This window comes from Pleurodeles waltl, chromosome 1_2, assembly GCF_031143425.1.
Source record: "Pleurodeles waltl isolate 20211129_DDA chromosome 1_2, aPleWal1.hap1.20221129, whole genome shotgun sequence".
In the NCBI taxonomy this organism is placed as follows: domain Eukaryota; kingdom Metazoa; phylum Chordata; class Amphibia; order Caudata; family Salamandridae; genus Pleurodeles; species Pleurodeles waltl.
The window spans coordinates 170003087-170024748 of NC_090437.1; the positions used below are offsets into that span (position 1 = coordinate 170003087).

Below are 21662 nucleotides of genomic sequence, written 5' to 3' on the forward strand. Positions count from 1 at the left end.
AGGCTCCAGTAAGTGCTCTGCTCTGCCGATTTGAACATGCCAATGGCAAAGTACAAACTTCCCCAAACCAAGGGAAGTGGGATAAATATGCAAATCCTAGAACGATGAAGAAACGACTCCTAGATGGGTGGCAAGTCTGGAGGTAGGGGTGGCTGAACTCCCTCTTCAGAGACAATACTAAAAGACAAAAACACACCCAAATATGCAGCAAAAGATTTGAAACACAGGAGAGACTCGACATTAGTACATCAAGATGATTTTATACATATTTTAAATGCAGTGACGTATTACACAAAAGCTTGGTCTATAATAAATACATTGTTGACATTACTCTACAACACTGTAACAACTACACTGGAACCACAGTTAATCAATTTTCTGTTTTCTCCTTTCTGCTCGGTGTGGCTCTACATTCATATCTACAACTTTATCTGAACCATTGCTATTCACGGAAATTATATGATATTGTTTTTTTTAAATACTGTAACAGTTGTATAAAACGACTTTATAGGTTTTGAAGAAGTTTGAGGACCAAGTAATGAAAGATAAGCATCAATATTAATACTATCATTACCTTCAAGTGGTGCAATTGATCTAGTTACAGTTCTGTGGGGAAGATTTTGAGAATGAGGACAGACATCAATTCGCGTATTTCTTGTTTTACTGCGGAATGCTTATCCATACACAACATCTAAGGAGATTTAAGGATAAATGCTGATTTATGAGTTTTCATTAGATGGTGTAATTACTCTGACAAGTCTGAGTAGGAAGAACTTTTTGGAAAGTCTAAATTTGCACATTAAATATATTAACATAGCTCACATGTAATACAGTTCTGGACCCAAGTAAGTACTATTTAACATGTGTATAGTTTCTACTATGATTACTGTCCAGCAACTGCTATGTACTCCCTGGCCTTCAAGCAAAAGTCCTAGTGATGTGATTTACACTTCATTCAAATTCCAACATAAATTAGCATCTGGCAAATTTCTTTAATTTTGTTCATACGCCTATCCATTTTTGCTCACTTCCACTACAATGGTAAAATGCATTTGGACAATATCATTATTCCAATTGTTCTTTGTCAAGAGTATGTACAATCATCATAAGGATCCTTGAGTAACATCGGTCACTCTCTATAAACTGCCTTTCCACTGAGTGTACTGTGAGAGATTTGCTACTATGAAGGGCAGAAGTAAGTTTATATCCATGTTGGAAATGTGAAGTGAACATGCTCAAAAACAGTGTGGGCGTTTGCAAAGGGGGCTACATCAGTTGGAGAGTCATTTCCCCATTAATAAAAAAAAAAGTTGGAAACTACACTTTTTCTCTAAGATTACTATTGTGAGTACTCCCGAATAGCACTCACTGCTCTGTCTTCCATGAGTTCTCATTAGAAATTTGAGAATTATGGATTTTTTGTGAATCTGCCCTACAGACAACTTTCTCTTTCATCGTGTAAATCATGTGTGGTGCTTGTGCTTATGAGTATGAGCAAGCACAAAAGATATTCATGGCTTGATGCCGGGCTCAGGCTTTGAGGAAATTGATACCAGATTGCTACCCAGTAATGGATCTTGAATTCTTATTTATACTGCATGAATTTGCAACTTTAAAATAGATATTACATTAAAACAGAAACATTTGTATCTTTAGTAAAATAACCTCCACTTGTGATTTTTTCAAGTAATTCTCTGATTTACCGTGAAGGAGAAACAAATATTAACAGCTTCCCCCTTTTCAAACATTTAACTTATGTGAGCACTCCTTGTGACCTGCCATATCCACCTGTCAGGAGGCCTTTGTCAATTATAAAAGACAGCAAAATAAAGGCAGAGGAAGGTCTGATATCGAGCATTCTAAGGATTTTCAAGAGGCTCCCGAAAGCATGGGAAGGGTGCCCTATCCTTCTCTCAAAGCTCAAGAATGCTAGTACTACAGCTGTGAAGTACAAGACCTCAACAGAGTGGGTAGCTGTACTGGTATGCCGATGTAAAATGTACCCTCCAACATTGCCACTCAATAAATGGGGTGGGACTACCATGAGTGGTGGGGCTTATGCTATGGTTCCATCCAGTTTCTGAATTAAGCCTTTAATGCTTGCCCTTACTCTCTCTCCCTGGAGCATGCCTGGCATAAAATTTCTGCCTCTTACTGTAAGATGCACCACTTTTATGGTTTGCACATACAAATATGATCAGCACACACTCTACCCACACTGTTAAAGCCACACTCTACCCACATTGTTTAAACCCTTTCAAAAGAAGCATGGCAATCCTATTCCCATTTTAGATTTCCCTTAACTTGGGTCTGTAGGATAGACATGGTTGAAAAGGAATTCTCCTTTAAAATGGAGTTCTACCTTAGAACTCTTTTCAAATGAATTGCTGCATCATCACTGTAAAGAAATGATAACTCAGGTGATACTGATAGGGCATCACCTTACTATTTTTATTAGAAATAAGGAAGGTCATATTTCAGCCAGCTTTTCACAGGTGACTGAGCAACTTATTACTGGACTGGGAGACTATTCCCTTTAGACACATAATCATTGTCCCCCAAACCATTCTAGAATGGTTTTGTAATCCGGATACAGGAATATGACAACCACGCCCCAAACAAATTTAATAAACATTCCATTTGATTATCTGCCTTAGTGCTAGGAAGTCCCTGAGATATACAATTCCAAAAACAAAGAAAATTAAGAATTAATTAATTTGTAATTCTTCATGTAGCAAATCATTTAAATTAGATCACATAGCTGGTGAAATTACCTGGATGAAGAAGCAGGCACCACTATCAAAAATGAAAGAGGGTCACACCAGCTACAGGCCTGTGCCAACCCAACCATAAAATACCAGTGATACCTCCACAATCCTTTGCGTTCTGAAAATTCCTCTTACGATGATTGCAAGTGAGCCACAAGACACTATATCACCACAGTACCTATTTACAGGAAAACCCAAACTAAAGGCCACATCATCATTAAAAAAAAATAGCACCACTGTACAGAATAGGCTTTCTTCAGTAAAATGATACTGGGAATATTCAAACTAATTTAAGGGAGTCACAGCTCTCATGTATGAACAATTTGGTTAGAGGCATTGCTTTGTTAAAAAGGGGTAGACTATCGGCCTCTGAATTTTACTGGTGAGCTCTATGGACGATGCTATTATAACCCCGTTGCAGGACTCTCCTATGGTGATGTATGTATTTAGTCCTGTAAAATATGTATAACTTGTACACTGAAAAAAGAAAGGGATGTTTTGCTATCTTTTTCCTTTCTAGCATACCTCAGTTAGTTGCACTTTGGAAAACAATCTGTGATTGCTGAAAGAGTTATTTCATATTCATTCTTGCATTAAAATATTGTATAATTTGATGTCTTCCACGTTTCAATGAGTTCTGTCTGATTTTGTTCCACTGAAGAAGCTTTACAACATTTCTACTGCTACTCTAGTGGTTTCAATGAATACGCAATTCTGTAATGCCAAGACGAATGCCATATTTTTTCCCTGGTGCATAGAATTATGGTCCTACCAAATAAAACCTTTCTAATTTTTTGTTACTTGAGCCTAGTTAATGCTACCATGTTTGGTTTTATTTTATGCATATATCTAATGGCATGTATCAGTCTTCTCCTTGAGTCAGGACAAGAGAGGATATTTTTCACTGATATCAGTAGAAGCCAACCAGTTAATCTGAACTTTCAATTTTCCACTTAATAGTTTTTTGTTTTCAGCTTCCATGGTCATCATGAGGCGTGGGCTTTTTTGAAGTGCCCTATAAGCTGTTTCTTCTCTCTGAAGCTGCTTTCACATTCAGTACAGTGATAAGGACGTTCTCCTGAATGTATTCTCTGATGTATAGTTAGACTTCCTTTTTGGGTAAAGCTTTTCTCACATTCATCACACTGGTACGGTTTTTCCCCAGTATGTTTTGTTTGATGCCTAATGAGATGGTATTTACAGCTGAAGCTTTTCCCACATACTGTACATTGGTAGGACCTGTGATGTGTTCTCTGGTGCTTAAGGTACTGGCTTTTCCCACTGAAACTTTTCATACATTCAGCACATTGATAAATAATGTGATCTGCAAGTGTTCTGTAATGTTCAGTAGACTGTCCTTCATAAAAGTAGCTCTGCTTACGCTCAAGATATGGTTGCCAGTTTTGATGAGACCTAGGTGGACATGCTGTAATGTTCCGATTAATCTCCCCCTTAGTAAATGTATCAGAAAGTTCAACTTCAAGTATTTCCTGATTTAATTTTGAATTTGATGATTTGCTGAAACCACTTTCATCTTCAGGGTTCATCTCTCCTTCAAATTCCTCTCTATTTGGTGGCCATTTGCGGATGTTTGCTCCTCTGATAGAATTCTGGAAAATCATCCCTTTTGCTTTTTCTGAAGCTTTTCGCGCTTTCATTTTTCCAGTAGTATTCATGAAATCCTCGTTGTTCAAGTTTCTGTGGGAAATTCGCTCACCTTGTGAACAAAAATTGGATGGTTGTTATTAGATCTTTATAGGTAGGAAAACAACTATTGATACAACATTGCAAACACTCGCACACTGACCACAAACAGAGATGGCTTTAAAACAAAATGTGAAAATTGATCTTTTACCTATTTATTTTATGAAATCTGGAAAGAAAAAAATTAGAAATAAACACATAGTACTGAATAGATACACTTATAAAATATACCTTAAAAGATATAAATAATATTTGACTTTAAACCTTATCATCATTTATGTCACAAAATGTAATTATGGAAAATATTAAACAGATAATTAAAAAAAGGAATACCAAAAGCTAGGGAGGTGGGTGATATTTTGCCTTGATAGAGGAATTCAGTTTTTCTGCATCCAAAGCAGACTTCCGCACACCGGAAGAGGTCTGGTGGATTACACCAATCTGGCCATTTGCTTTTTCTTTTATCAGTTTTTCCATCCCGTAGGCACAGCCTGGGCCTCAGTCAATAAAAACTTTCTTTGCTTTTGATTTCTTTATATTTAATGAGTGCAATGGAAAATATTTATACATACCACATAATGCAGTAAAATCATGAGCTGCTTCATTCAATAGGAGGGAATGAGTTAGCAGTTTTCAACTCTATATCTCACAAGTCAGTTCATACTACCAAACCAATAGTATTCCAGCATCAGTCAAACATTCTTAGAAAAAAAACCTTCTGTAGCAGTGTGCAGCAGGGTTTGGCTGCTTTCCCTGCACTCAAGATTCCACATCACAAACCAAACAGACTTTGACACTGCACAACTAGGGTTTCCACATGGCCCGTTCTGTGTACAAACGCTTTGAGTCAGGCACTGTGTCTCTGAGCCCGTACACTCACCCCAGCAGATAATCCGTGGTCTTAAAAGACCTCCCTTAAAAGACCCACCCAGAGTCCACAGCCTTTAGGCACACCCACAAGGCTCATGGACAGCAGAGTTGATGTTCTCCACAGCAGATCTGTTGTTTAATTTTATTTAGGATCAGGTAGAATCCCTTTGTGCATTACATAACAGCAGCTGCAACAAATAATGCACCCGTCAGATTGTACAGGACCGGATACCTCATTTGCGCTTCTCACTCCAATTTACATGGGTTGCTGGAAGTAACTATGGCTATTCCTAAACCAACCCTGCTGAATCTACCTGTGTGCTTTGAGATAGCTCCTGATATTGGAACACACCTCACAATGAATAGATAAGTAAAAGAGACTATGGATGGATTGGGCATTCAAAGTGCACTAGATTAAAAACACCACCAAAGAAAGCTGGATGGAATCTTGGAATTAACTTTAGCCACATATAATTACTCTGGCCTAAGTTACAGTTCATTGTTTTTTTTCTTTTTTGCTAATCCTGCCTCTAAAGACAGAGGCCAACCCTAAGTAAATATATATTGGCCTGTGTGTGCGCACTGTATTGCCACTTACAGATGACACTTTTAAACAGGGTTAGGACTGGACAGGTAGGAGGACTGATAACTGAGCAGAAGTGATTTGTTCAAGGACAAGCAACTACTTACGCCACCTAAAATTGGGTTTCCTTAGAAGAGAGGCTAAATGGTACACTGACGTAATCTGAATCAACCCAGCAGTTAGTAAGCATTCATTTGTTTCATGCATATGCCTGTCTTATTTGTCTATGTGTTCCTGCCTAGGTGATGCCTAACTTTACATCTGTTATGGGGGACTACACGTTTTTTGTGTGTTGGTCTGTGTACATTCATACCTCTTTGTCTGGTGGTGTATGAGTATGGGTGCAAGTAAGTGTGATGGTATCATGCACTGGAGCCTTTCTATGTGCATGGTTTCTTGTTATGTCTGTTATATTTTGTGCCTGGGTAGTTGCATCTCTGGTGAACATCACAAATTAACTTTTGAGCCATGGCTGTGGTTAAAGTCCTTAATATTTACAAGGGTTTATATAACTCAAATAGTTGCCATTTTATGGCTATTTTAAAATGCTTCTCTCAGTAGGTGACAAATATTGGTATTCAACAGATTAATAATGGAGACCCTTCATCGTAGGATTCATTTTAATGTGGACTTCGTGGCATCTATCTTTACACAGCGCCTATAACTTAACAGAATTGAAGCCTGATTCTTCAATAGGCAATACTACATTCCGTTTTAGATTGAAGGTACTCTAATATTGGACTCTTGAAATAAGAAGATTAGTGTAGTGCAATGCATGTGACTGAACAAGGTGTTTTTCAGATCTTATCTGAATGGATAGGAAATAATATCTGCTCTCAAGGATAGATGCACATTCTTCCCGAACGTATTCAATTTCTGGCTGCCTTTTCGAAATTATCACATGTTGGATGTTGCACTGGTGTGGTGTTGAGGAGATAAAACATTTTATGTTCCCCACAGTCGGGTGGTTAATGTATGAGATATATCCTTCCCTAGCACTGGGTAGGCAATTCACTCTGTAATTGCAGTTTAAGCCTGTAGAACAAATTATAGCTCCGAATTGTGTGCTCAGGTTCCTATCTTATTCCATCGCTCAATGCCCAAGGCGAGATCAAGCAAAGCGTTGAGTTAGTACCAGCCATCGCAAGGGCTTTAATCTATGCAGTGTGGCAGCACTGAAATATTACCTTCATCATGGAGTGTTTGTGCTTCCATAATAATGAGATTCTGTCTGGAGTCCCAGATCCGTTTTCTAGTGAGAGGTGAATATAGAGGTTGTCTTTACAGATTTGGACTGCAAGTGGTGGCACTTTATTACTTGTGCTTCTTCGTGCATGCATATACATAATTTATCAAATGGAAGGACACGTGAAGCTCTTCAAGTTACTCATACTGTGCATAATTCAGTGACAGCTACTTGAACATATTGGTTGCAGCATGATTAAATCTAATACATTGTAACACCTGCCTCACCTTTGCAACCACATTGGCATTCTTAGTAGTGTCAAGTGGTCCATTCTATTATATCAAGAAAGAGAATGCCAAGTAGTTGATCCTCATGAACGTCAGATAAAGGGTCATTGGCAACCTCAAGCTTAACTCATCAGCTTGGCCTCCAACCACTATCCTCAAATAGCACCATCCTATCTTTATAGCTAAATCATATATTTACTAACAATGTGCAAATTTAGTCAGTGAACAACATATTAATGTAAATAACACAAGAAAACGGACAAAGGCGATGTTCATTTTGAGATTCAATACTTAACTGTATTACAGGAGATGGTAATCTCCCTGGTGTTAGGCTCAGAAAAAGTGGACTCCTGCATGGTTACTTATCTGTGCTAAACTCAGGTACTCCTTGAGAAGTTTCCAACTTCCAGTATGGCACTCCCTTTTCTATGCTCTACATCCCATTTTAACAAACCCTTATATTACACATGGTAAAATAGTGAGTGGACTCCATGCGAGCTGCAGGGTTGAAAGCCCCAAGGTGCAGGGTCCATGTGGCAATCTGCTACTGAGTATTCGTTTCTAACAAACCTGGTATGTTTTCTGGTGCAAGACACGTGTCATGAGAACTCTGGTGTGCTTATCACCACAGAGAAAGCTAATCTCTTTCGGGATATTGGGGACTTCTTTGAACATGGGTGACTAACATCCTCATGTCCAAGCCATGACACTAGTAGAGGTTGTAGCTAATTCTAGTAGTAAGATTCAACTCAAGTAGCAAGAGTCCCCTAATGTCTCTGCCTCGTCAAATCCATGTAGTACCTTATAAATGCCCCCTCAGGTCCCCTGATTGCATATGAAGTATACTTACACGCACCTGTGATATATGCTACCCATGTTGGAGTCCAACTGTGCAAGCACGAAGCTCCTTAAACTGTAGGATGCTAGAGAGGGTAAGTGATAAATAGTTAGCTGACTTTCCTCTCCCTGTATATCTCTTGAGCTGCTCCTTACATTACCTTCCACTTTTCGCACCCTGCATATCAGCTCATATTACCTCATACCCATGGAATTTTTTTATAAAGCCAAGTGGCTTTGAATCATCATCCAGAAAAAGGACCTTTTGTTGCAAGTGAATGATAATGAACAGGTTTCAGCAGGTCAAGGTGTGATCTGGCCAGAGGAAAACACCTGAGAACAGAGACTTACAAACATAAGTGTCCTAGTGTGGCCCAGAATGTGGCTGTCATCATGCTACCAAACGTGCAAGGAGCTGTTAGACCACTAACCGAGACATGGTTCCCCATGTGCAGCCCCTCTCACATTATGTAAAACTGCAGTAAGATATCAAACTGCGATCAAATCTTTTACACTTTCAAACCTACACTGTGCTCGGCTGTCCATTGAGAATCATCCCCATGTATGCAAACCATGTCACATGCCCAAGTCGAGAGTACAGTGCAGTTATTGATTAAATTAAAAGCTGCAATCAGAAAATATTGCTGAAGCCATAAAATGTATTAACGTTACTAGACATATTTGCTTACTTATAATAAATGTCACATCTTTTTCTAAAAGAAGACCACTGCTTGGACAATTTCTTGTGTGGTACATGTATCTGCAGCCTGACCTAGATTATGCAACCCCTCGCCAACCTCCAAGAGGTAGCCAACAGCTTTTGACCCCGCCCCTGCTGAAAGTAAAGTCCAAAACAGTGGGAGTATTCGGATGATGTCTATGTATCAACTGATAGTGGCAATACTTTTTAAAAGGGATTGCCTACACACCTCCGAGTTACACAGGCCTTGGAAAAGTGAGCTAACACCTATCATGAGTTCCATCTGCATCCTGCACAAAAGAAAGGTCAAAACAAGTCAATCATACTTCCCTTTCCACTAAATTCAGTTACAATGTAGCCAATCCTTTATCGGCTGGGGAGATCAAGAATGAAAACAAATAAAGATTACATCATCAAATAAACGTTGGACATTACTGTACCTTCTCTCCCGATTATTTGAGGAGTACTGGCTAAAACTAAAAAAAAATCTTGACATACTGTTTTATATATATATTGGTATTTTGTCTTTATGTTTTACAGCTGAACTATAGTTATTACTCACCTGCGGATTTTACTTCAAGGTCTTGTTCCTCCTGGAAATGTATTTCATCTTCTGGTTTATTTCTTATTGTAAACACAGGATCACCTGCTATAAAAGGAAAATAGTAGTAACCGCCAAGTGAAATAATGGAAAATTGGTTTAAAATAAAAATAGTCTATTAATCAATACCAGTAAACAAACAAAACAATCTTGCTGTTATGTGAAATTTTCTAATATAATAGGTGATCCTTTGTTTATATTATCAATGTCCTTGTAGGATGTCAGACAATATACATTTACAGGCAGACACAAATTATGACATAACTAAAATTCAAATAGTGGTGAACCACTCACCCCTCCCTGAAGAGTAGCATAACTGCCATCAAACATAACTTTCAAAAAAGCTTTTTTTCACTGTATTTGCTGCATTACTGACTGCATATCTGCTACAGAAGAGTTACGAAGGGTAACATTTGTCAATTAGTGACCTCTGACACGTTTATTTCAATATCCCTGATGTTCCATTGAAGATAAGACTATTCCAATGTCACTGTGATCTAGTAAATTGTTGTAGCGCTCAAAGGGGACATTAAGGTATAACCTCTAGATAATAGGTCACAGCTGACTTTTTGGCTTTTCCAAATACTAAGACACTGCTTCCATAAGGAGTTCTGCTCCCATACTTCAGTTGTCTTTCGCCTTTACAACCCCACCACTCCACCCAAAATGTCCACTCCTCTGTCTCTCTCAAGTGCCAGTCAGCAAATAATGTCCACTCCTCCAAGCTGCTGAAACCCTTTGCTGACCAGCACCAGTGTGCTAAATTCTAGTTACTCTGGCACACACTGCGACTGGTGCCGCAGCCGCTTTGGTCTTGGCACCATAACACCCCCACCTTGCAACAAAGTCCTCCAGTGGATTCCTCAAAATAATGAATACTTCAAATTTTGCAGCTATGTGTTTCATGAGGTTCTCCACAGGGAGTCCGCTACATACCACTGCAGCCCTTAGTCATTCATAATCCCTTCACCTCCTATGCACGCTATTCCAAGGATGACTTATGCACTCCATCTAACTACTGGTAATTAATATTCCTTCACCTGTACTCCATATCAGCTCTGAGCCTCGTCCCTATTGACTGTCATGAGCCATGGTCCTCCAACAGAGATGTTCTGACTTCAGGGCACATCTATTTCTCCTTGCATATGTGAAACGTCTTTTATAGATAATGTCTTCATTTCGTGTATGTTATTTATTTTGACCCCAAAAGCAGGATTTCCTCTTATGTCCCACCTGCACAAACACAACACATGCAGTCCTAATGCCCCCACACCTCTGCATCTCAACTTCTCACAACTTTCAACATACAATAGTTGTGGCTTAACTGTTTGAATTTTACTTCAGCTCAGTTGAGAATCCGGAGGTAGAGGGGGGCAGTTTTCACCTCAACAATGCTAATCTTATGAGTGTTGCCTTTAAGCAAAAAATATAATGGTGATCTCCATCACCTGCAGAGTCCTTTTGATGGATCTTTAGGTGTGTATGCTCCTTCTCTCTGGCTTCCAGATCATACCCTAAGCAGCAGGAGAGCAGAACATGGAGCGTGACATGTCGACTGCATGGAAAGACTCCAAGTCTAGTGTTTTGTTGGTTGCACTCTGGACTGTGCAATGTGCAGCAGCTTTTTCTCCTTTTCCTGTCCTAATAAACTGCACTTTTGACAAGTGGATGATTATTTTTTGTGAAGCTCCTATTCAACCATTTGCAGACGTTAACAAAAAGCAGCTATATTACTTTCCAACTCAGTATTGTGAAGGATTATCTATCATATGAGGTCTAGATTTGAAGCAATAACGTGGATTGCTGCGCTTCACATTCATAAACAGATTAAAATAAGGATACGTTTCCTGGGCAACTGTTATGGACAGAAATGTCTCCTAAAATAAAACATACAATGATCCATCTTTGCACCTTTAATCCTGATATTGCTGATGTAATCATAAAAATAATAAATTCCATTCTTATATTAACCTCTTAGCAAGGAGTAGTTATACCATATCCCAAATTGACTTTTCTCCTGCACCATGCTCCATTTGGAAACCAAGGGCCTTAACAGTAAAACGATTATACTCATGAGTGTATTAGTTTAGCATCAATTGTTTGAATTTTAGACAATTGTTTTAGAGTAAAGGAAAAATAGTTGGTGAATTTAAAGAATTTAGTTTTGAACATGGCAAAAAACACACATTTACGAGAGTATGTGCTCCATGCAAGGTTGTCAGAGAATGCATATATCACATGTAAATTAGGGCACCTGCACCAATTCAAGATACAGTTCATTTTTAATACGTAATTTAAAGGTTGATTGCATTCCCTTCTAATTCATGTTTTTTTGTTTTATTTCTTTCCCATCTTAATTTATGGGGTGAAAATCTAGATGACTGTAAACAAGAATGAATCTAGAAATGGTGGAAGGGATGTGTACCCAGTCAAATGAATAGATTTATCTGCAGCATTGCTGGCAGCCACTTCAAGAGACTTTCAATACAAATAGAAGGATGTTATTTATTCTATTTATTCGGATCAAATCCTATAATCTTAATTGGCTGGCTCAACACAAGACCAGTTAAGATGATGTAAGAAATAATTTTTTGAATATAATCCAATACATCTTATATTTGGGAAATTCAACAATAATATGCCAAAAGAACTTGGTCTCTACGCTCTGCCCCTACCACAACCTGCACTTTTATCTTTTCTGACTTTGGGAAATTTGCCTGTGGTGTGTTGCAAATGGTATTAGTGAAAAAATGAATTCACTTACAGTGGATGCTCTTATTACTTTATGGATTTGACAATAGGTGTGACCCAATCTTCCAGATGTTTTTCCATCCTTAAGTAAGTTTGCCATTTTCTCCAAGTTGGTTTGTTGTTAGGTTGCTTTACCATGAAAAGCACTTATTAGAACTATGTTAACTGCTTAGACTTTTTACAGATTCACAAATCTGTCACATGCGGACGTTTCAATCAATTTGTGCATCTCCACTATGCAATTTAAAATCAGCAATGCAAAAGTAAAATTTTATTCTAATTTAAATTGACTAAAGTAGTGAACTTGTGCTTGAAGTGCTTTGTTCCAATATCCATTATGCATAGCATAACTGTAGTCATTGTCACAACCAGTATGATACAAAATTAAAGCTGTCAGTTTTTAATGAATGCTACAGTTAGCTGATTATGTTACACTGCGACCTATTTCCTTGCTACCGACATTGCCTAAGATATTTGAAAAACACATTAATTATGAACTATCCATGTTTCTTAACCAGGCTGGAGGCTTTGATCAGTCACAACATGGGTTTAGAAGGGTTCATAGCACGGAATCAGCGATACTAACGACTACTGGATGAGGGGCAAGGCGCTGTTCTTGTACTATTAGATCTTTCTGCGGCATTTGATACCATTTCGCCTGCGATCTTGGTCTCTCGCCTCCATCATGCTGGAATAAGACATTCAGCTCTTAAAATCCTGGAGTCTTTCTTAAGTGATAGATCTAATATTGTAAGCTGGGAGGGCTTTAAAGCACCGGCTTTTCATCTGCCATGTGGTGTACCTCAGGGCTCGGCGTTGAGTCCAACGCTTTTTAATGTCTATGTGGCCCCCTTGGCAAGACTTATCCGATCATAGGGTTTTATCCCATCCTCTTATGCTGTTGACACACAACTTTTCATTCAGGCGTCTAGAAGCAACTGGGAGGAAGTGGCGGATCGGTTTAATAGTTGTATGCAGGAAATTAATCAGTGGATGAGACAGAATTGGCTTAAGCTTAATACAAACAAGACGGAGATTGTCTTGTATGCCTGCAGTAAGGAACTGTGGAGTCCGCGATGGTGGCCGGATGAATGTGGGCAATTACCGGTCCCATGCAGGGCTACTAGAAATTTAGGAGTGATCTTTGATGACTCATTAAGTTTTAAACCTCAGGTTAGTGCTATAGTCAAATCTAGCTATTGGACCCTGAAAATCCTGAGAAAAATCTTACTGTTTCTGAAGCAGGAGGAAAGAGTTACGGTTATGTTAGCATTGATCATGTCCAGATTGGATTACTGCAACTCTCTGTTGTTGGATATTGATGAGAGATCTTTGAGGAAATTGCAACTAATTCAGAATAATGCAGCCCGTATGATTTTGGCACTTCCACGCTTAGCGTCGGCTTCCCATAGCCTAAAGTGTCTTCACTGGCTTCCGGTTGGCAAGAGGATTATTTTTAAAGCCCTCTGCCTTACCTTTAAGGCAATATATGGGGACGGTGCTGAACACCTGGCTGATAGACTCAGGTGGTATCATCCTGGACAAGTCCTAAGATCAGACAAGTCCTACCTGATTCAGGTCTGTCGAACGCGTAGAGTCAGGTGGGGAGATAAGGCGTTCACAGTGGCGGCTGCCAGATATTGGAATGCTCTACCGCTATAGATCAGGAAAGAACACAATTTCACCATATTTAGGAAGCGGGTGAAAACTAGGCTGTTTCCACAGTAGGCTTACTGGCTTTCGGTCGTCCTCTCGTTATTTATGTCCTCAAGCGATTCGATGCTAAGGCCGGAACGCGCTATACAAATGTTCATATACATACAGACATACATACATACAGTGTGAAAGTGACTTGTTTCTCAAATGCTAGTTTACTGAATGACTACTCTTACCTCTTTTAAATATTGAACTTTTGGAAGTAAAATTAAAAGTCTGATGAAGATAAAAAGTATGTTGTGAATTTCCTATTGCTATGAAGTCCATATTATTGAAAGACCTTAACAATAACACCTCTTCAACAAGGTTGTTTTCCAAAGAATTTCTGTTACTTGTTTCCATTATTGTGGTTAGCATTTGCTGTAAGTACCAAAATTCCTCTAGAACAAGGTATTGTCAAAATATGTTTGGGCTTTGTAAAAACAGATACGTTGTTCAGATTATGCGCTAAGGGAACAGAAGCACAGTGAAGACTTAAGCCGTACCTGTATCCAGCATCCATGCATGCAGGATCAGCACTGTGCTGAACACTTTCCGTGGGTACAGAAGTCAGTGGTGAAGTCATGGATCTGGGTCACAGACATATCAAGTATGCAGTACTTACACGTACCTGGTATGTTATGCAGGACTAGGGGTATAAGATAATACTATTTCACTCTAGCTATGTCAGGAAATAAATAACATGTACAATTTATGGAACCTGTGACCAATGTAGGCATTATTCTATTATCAACGATATTGCCATCCCTTTGGGAATCACACCAGCATTCCCAGTGGATTGTGTGTGCCAAGCCTGCCTCCCACCTCTCACCCACATCAACAACACAAAGCTTTTGAAACCTGGGTCCTGATGTCTGCCAGAGCAAAAGATCCCCAGCTCCTGTTCTGTACTCAAACTGTTAACTCAGATTCAAATTTCCACCTGGAAAGTACATGCAGATGTGAAAAAATGTTAATATTTTCTTTATGGATATTTTTAAAAATCATTACACCTGAAAGCATCTGCAGATGTCAAAAAACGTCATGATTTCTTTATGGATATATGTTCAAAAATCACCAGCCAGCTTTTCACCACAAAAATGGGTAATCGAAGCTGCTAACTATGATCTAATTCAAATTTGGTGTCAAATTATTCAGTGTTTTTGCCATTTTACTTCACAAAATGTCCTAATGAAAAATGCAACCTTTGGAAAGTCCTTTACAATGCCTCTCTCACCAGTACAGGTTAGCATTTCCAGGCGCATCCACAGCTATTTTTATTAGGGGGATGGGAGGAGGATTTTCATCTAGATTAGCAAAACTCGGAATTGGTGAATATGTTGTGAGAAGTAGCTGAGGAGATACCTCCCAGTGACTTGACTTAACATCTAATAAAGTGAAACAGATACATCAGTAAAGGCAGTGCAGTGAAAATAGACTACAGGGGGTTCCCAACTTTTTGACTTCTGTGGACCCCCATGTTATCATTACTGGATCCCGGGGACCCCCACTGAATCATTATTGGAATTCGGGGACCCCCACTGAGTCAGTACTGAAATCTGGGGACCTTATCCGTTAATCTTATTTAATTTTCTAGGAAGTCGTGGACCCCCGGAGGAGGTTTCGCGGACGCCCAGGGGTCCCCAGACCACAGGTTGGGAACCACTGGTCTAGCAGAATCACACATTTTTTGTAAATCCCTAGATGACGAAGAATTGTTGCAGTATGAGGAGTATCAAAGGAAGGGTATGGAGCCAAAGTAAGGGGCATTTTTGGAAGTTAATGTGGTTGCATAACATTGTCAGAGACTGTTAACAGTTTCCTGGAATATTGGACAGCAAAACAGAATTGTCCAGTTGTGTATGTAGTGCAATTTACAAACTAAACTAAACCTTGTCGAGCCTGTAATTAGAAGCAGGTAAGAATAATTTACTCACCTGAAGAGATATTAATAACTTCTCTATTTTCAACATTTCGATTGGCTAAGGAATATGCCTGTTGCTCATCTTTTATGATGAAGGAAATTACCTCATTTCCTGTCAATAAAGGATAATGTCAATTTAGTTATAATTACACAAAAAACATAGAAGCTTGTTTCTAGAAACTGCAGATTCTGCATAGAGTGGAATTGTGTACCCTTATTTAGATTGTGTACACTTTCTCATCATTTCACACGAGAACATGTTTTATAATCATATAAATGATTCTTGATATGCAATTAAATACTGGTGCAGGAAAAATAAATGAACAAATAAAAACAAAATAGCTTAATATACCTATGTATAGTTCCATTATCTCCCAACGGCATGGTTTATGGGGTATACTGACAGCTATAAAGTTGCAAAAAGGACAATCAGACATCTGTAATAGGGCATTCAAACATTGATTAATCTTTCGGACATAGGGAGAAAAGGCAGATAAAGATAGGCCTTTGTTCAATAAAGTAAACAAGTTAACTGGTATGCCGCAAGAAATGTGGTGGAGTTGTGGCTCCAGCCCAGTTTATAAACAAATTCTGTGTTTTCATACACATGGACTAAGCGCTCAACTGTGCCCATATGGGTTGATGCAGAATGGAAAAAAGTTACTTACCCAGTAAGCACCTGTTTGTTGCATGCAGTGCTGTAGATTCACATGCTTAGCATAATCCTGCAATCTAGTGTTGGGCTTGGAAGTGTGCAGGTTTTTCTTCAAAGAAAGCATTTTGAGTCATCCAATAGAGTGACTTCTTCCCTTGCTGGTACTGCGTATGGTCACTGCCTCGATTATTAGACTGTTTTCCCACAAGGCGGGTGAGGATAGAATTTGAAGCAGAACTTAGTATAGTGAGATATCCATGCTAATAAAGTTTGGGATAACACATAAAAATAACTGTAACAAACACAGGTGTCCAGGGAGGAGGGTGGGTGCATGTGAATCTACAGCACTACATGCCACAAACGGGTCCTTACTGGGTAACATTTTCCGTTCCGTATGGCTGTAGATACACATGCTTAGCATATACTGTAAAGCATATACTGTAAAGCAGCCCTCCTCCATAAGCGGTAGCTAACCTGTGGGCGTTACAGTTGTTTGAAATAGTGTACGTAGAACTGTTTGGCCCACAATGGCTTGTTGAGGGGCCAGGATGGTTGAGAAACCTGGGGTCTGGGTGTCCAATTTCTCCATGGCTCTGCACAAGAATGTCCTGCCTGTTAGACAGTACCTTGTGGGGAACTACTGACAGTTCTAGAAGCATGGTGAACCACAGTGTAGAAAGATGGCTTCTTATGTAGTGGGCCAATGTAAAGGCACACCATGCAAAAAGTCCAGATGACCCTTATTTGGTTTCAAGGGCATACTTTAATAATCCTAAGTGCTTCATTAGTGGTAGTGTGGCTGAGCACCTTAGGCTTATCAGAGGGGAGAGTTAAGTATTTGTTGTACACACAGAGTCAATAAATGATACAAACTCTCAAAGAGAAATCCAAGACCAATTTATAAAAGTAAGACAGATTTTTGTATATTTTGTGACACCAAGCTAATCAACAAATTTGAGGTGGTTGCCTCGAATGCAAAAATGTTATCCTATGGAAGGAAAGACATGCTGCAAAAAGGGTACTTGTAGTTGGAGTTCGAGTGTGCCCTTTGGAACTAAAGGTGCTAGGGGGGCAATGTCCAAGGAACCACCAGAAGTTTCAGTTTACCTACCCTGGCATGTCTGGATACAGATGTGCTAGACGGGTTGCTAGACTCTAACAATATGCCTGTAGGAAGCAATGGGCACCTGTGAACAAAGGCGGCAGGGGGTTGGGCTTAGGGACAAGTCGGGCAGAACCCATAGGCGAGTTCGAGTCATGAGGGTCTTTGGAACAAGGGGGCACAGTCAGTTGTCATGAACCCAGGCTGGGGGGCTCAGGTGCAGAGGTGTTTAGCAGGTTGGTCCCTTGTGTTGTGTCTCACAGTTCTTTTATTGACCTACAGACGGAAAGAGAACACAACAGCGGGGCAACTCTCAGTGTGGCCTTGTCAGTCTTGATGTTCCTCGTCCACAGGCAGGGTTTCAAGGTGCTGATGTCCAGGCTGGACAACGAACAAGCCTTGGTTGATGCAAATGCTCCAGTACTCAGGATATTGGTGCAGAGAGGCTCTGGAAGGGTCTAGAGTCTCAAAACTCAGTAGAGAGTCGGGTCTGGCCTCCTACAGCCACAAAAAACCTCCTCCTGCAGTGATGCTCCCTTGGTGGGCTCGATGGGTAGCAAAACATTGTACTAGACGGAAGCCTGCAGGGGATGGATACTCCGCCCCATGGAGGATGCTAGATGGTTGGCGAAGTGCTGGACAGTTCTCCAAGTGCTTGGGAGGATGCACAGCTTTTGGATGAGCCGGGTCGGTACAATTGTCGAGGTACCAGCAGCAGGTCAAGGTGCGGTGCCAAGTCTGTTGTAAGTCTTCAGTTCATACAGTGACTGCTAATCTTTGTCCTTCTTCTGTTTCCAGGTAGTCGACTATCAATCTGATGTTGAGGCAGTGCCCTAAATTCTCATTTTAGGGGTATTGAGGGGAGTGTAGGGTAGTAACCAATCAGCCACTTGCCCCTGGGGTGTCTACGCCCCCTATATGACTTCTTCATGTGATGAGTGGGCATAACACTGACCCAGAATTCTTAGTTTCCACAAAACCAAGATGGTGAATCCTTCTTTGATTGTCCACTTCAGGGGTGTGCCCAGACTGTAAGTGTGACACACCTTCTGAATATCTAATTTTATGCCTACTCTGTTGCCAAATGGTCCTCAGGGAAGGTGGTGGCGTTCCCCAGTCTGGGAGGACGCCAGGGTGGCATATCAATGGTGGCAGAGGCTTTGAAGCCTCTAGCCTTGGTGTGCTAAATACACTAGCCATCCTGCTGGAGGAGGTGTGATCCCTTTCCGCTGGGCATATACTGTTTCTGGCCCCTGACAGCGTGGCTCTCATTTGCAGGGGGTCAGAAACTCATCTGTGGTGGCAGACTGGACTGTACTAGTCAGGGACTAGTATGGATACAGGGGGTACCTCTAAGGTGCCCTCTAGGTGCATGTCTTTGTAAATCTGATGCTGGCATCAGTATGGATTTATTAAAACAAAGGCCCTCATTATGACATTGGCGGTAATTCTCACTTACCGCCATGCTGACTGCCGCCAACATACCGCCGCGGAGGCCGATATCCTCCAACCATATTATGACACACACATACATATCTGTCACTATACAGCCACACACACAAGTCCGCTAGCCCAAAGGTCAGTGATGAACTGGCGGTATCCAAACCCACACTGTTACGCCAACAGAACTACGCCCACAACATTATGACCCATGAATCACTGCGGCAGACATTCAATGGCGGTAAACCATTGGCGGTACATATCGCCGCGTTCCAAATACACACATATATACAAAACAACACCACAATGGTCAATTAAAATAACACACACCTGACACCTATACACACACCACACCCACACCACTATAAAACACACACCCACATTACCCACAACAAACCATTGCCAACTGAGAGAGAGACAGCAGGAGCACCCGCACAACCAGAGCAACATACCACCATCACCTATACAACACCCACGCACCTCACAACACACACCCCAACACATCACCCTACACATCCTCACCCACACCACTCACACCACACTCATGGCACCACACCGACACCCCATATTCTCTGAGGAGGTGCTAAGGGTCATGGTGGAGGAAATCATCTGGGTAGAGCCACAGCTATTTGGATCACAGGTACAGCAGATATCCAATACCAGGAAGATGAAGCTATGGCGGAGGATCGTGGACAGGGTCAACGCCGGGGGCAGCACCCCAGAACAAGGGATGACATCAGGAAGAGGTGGAACGACCTACAGGGGAAGGTATGTTCCATAGCAGCAAGACACCAACTCGCTATCCAGAGGACTGGCGGTGGACCCCCACCTCCTCCCTCACAACTAACAACATGGGAGGAGCAAGTCTTGGCAATCATGCATCCTGAGGTCTTGGCAGGAGTAGCAGGAGGACTGGACTCTGGTAAGTCAATTCCCTTTTACTATCACCCCCTACCTGCATGCCATCACATACCCCACCCTCACCCTCACTCCCATCACTCCACCACCTCCCACACACCCCGCCATCACAACCCACTCATCCCAATGTCAAGCTCTGCATGCAACACCAATGCATGGACAGCCCTCACAGACCTGCATGGACACCTGTCACCACAGCATGCACACTAAAGAGAAGAACCTATCCACAAAATAACAACTCACACTAGGAAAAGCTGCCAAATCTAAACAAAGAGGGCAACACACCCATGCACAATATGTCACACACAGAAAAATAACACTGCATTTACATCCCCACAGGTAACCCAGCCAATGTCACCGGCGAAGAGGTGCCAGCAACATCAAGTCCACCCACAGAAGAGGCCCACAGTGATGACAGCAGCTCTGGTCACCTGGATCTGGATGACCAACCTGGCCCATCTGGGACCTCCGGACAGTCGGTTACCCAGGCACACTCTCACACCACCACACAGCCCCCCCCCCCCCTTTCAGGAAACACCAGCACAGCACCCACCCAGCAGGCCCACACCTCTGTCCCAAGGACATGTCAATCAGCAGTGGTGTGTCCACCACTACAGGGACCCCAGGCCACCCCACAAACACAGGACAATCAGGGACCTGGGTTCAGTGGCAGTGGGCACACGGTTCATGGGACAGAGGCACAGGACAACAGGGAAGCTGGGAGGACTGCAGTGTGACAGGGGGAGGACAGGCCCAGGGAACCGACCCTCGAGGAGGCACTCACCGCGATCCTGGGAGCATACCAACATTCCCAGGATATGCTGGGCCAGATTCTGGACAAGTTGCAGGAGAACATGCAGCTGCAGGAGGGACAGTACCTGTGGATAGGGGAGGACTTGAAGGCGATCAACACCACCCTGGTCTCCATTGCAGGGGTGCTGGCAGACATGGACAACAGTATGAGGGAGGCAGTGGCACACCACCGGGCCCCTGACACTAGCCAAACCACTGAACAGCCCTTCACCTCCGCTGATGCTAGGAGGCCCCGCCCCAGGTCCAACAGGCCACCAGCACCCCCTCCCCCTGCAGAAGGAGAACCACCCTGCAAATGTTCCCTGCGATCCAGGCAAAAGCCAGAGACTATTGCCAAGACCCCCGCCAGGAAATTAGACTCTCCTGATTGTCACCCTTATGTCCCACTCTGTCACCCTGTCCACCTTGAACTGCCTTTGCTCCCCTTCCTATGCCCCCTTGGACAATGCACCTGTGAGACAAATAGACTCAACTCTAACCTGGCCTTTCTTCCATCATCACCCCAGCCCATTCCACTACTTCCTCTTCTTCAGAGCACTGCAATAAACATAATTTGATAAAATACAATTATGGTGAATGTCAAATGTTTTCAAAATGAATTCTTTTAACCAGGTTCAAACATTGCAATTCAACTGTACAGTAATGGTTACATTGGAAAGACCTGTAGTTGGCTACACAGAACACACCAGGAGCAATAGTGGGGCACCAACATCTGCAAAAAGAAATGCCAAAGGGTACGGTGAGCCAGTGACAATGTCACATATCAAACTGTCAATTATATGTGTATTAACATTGTCTTACCTGTGTATCATTGGAAGTATTGACAAA

At 41.4% G+C, this 21662-nt stretch overlaps 1 protein-coding gene across 2 annotated transcripts in view; it reads right to left on the minus strand.

The window, feature by feature from the left end:
* Positions 1 to 240: 240 nt before the first annotated feature.
* The window catches only part of LOC138299002 (zinc finger protein 182-like), a 146610-nt gene continuing 125188 nt past the window's right edge, over positions 241 to 21662 (minus strand). The window contains exons 7-9 of one of the 2 annotated variants that reach the window (XM_069236920.1): positions 15920 to 16018; positions 9498 to 9584; positions 241 to 4485 (exon numbers count right to left, since the gene is read on the minus strand). In XM_069236920.1, coding sequence (XP_069093021.1) covers positions 3755 to 4485; positions 9498 to 9584; positions 15920 to 16018 — 917 coding nt within the window. In that variant the 3' untranslated portion in view covers positions 241 to 3754. The remainder of the gene's footprint in view (positions 4486 to 9497; positions 9585 to 15919; positions 16019 to 21662) is intronic. The other variant, XM_069236919.1, reaches the window with a different exon arrangement.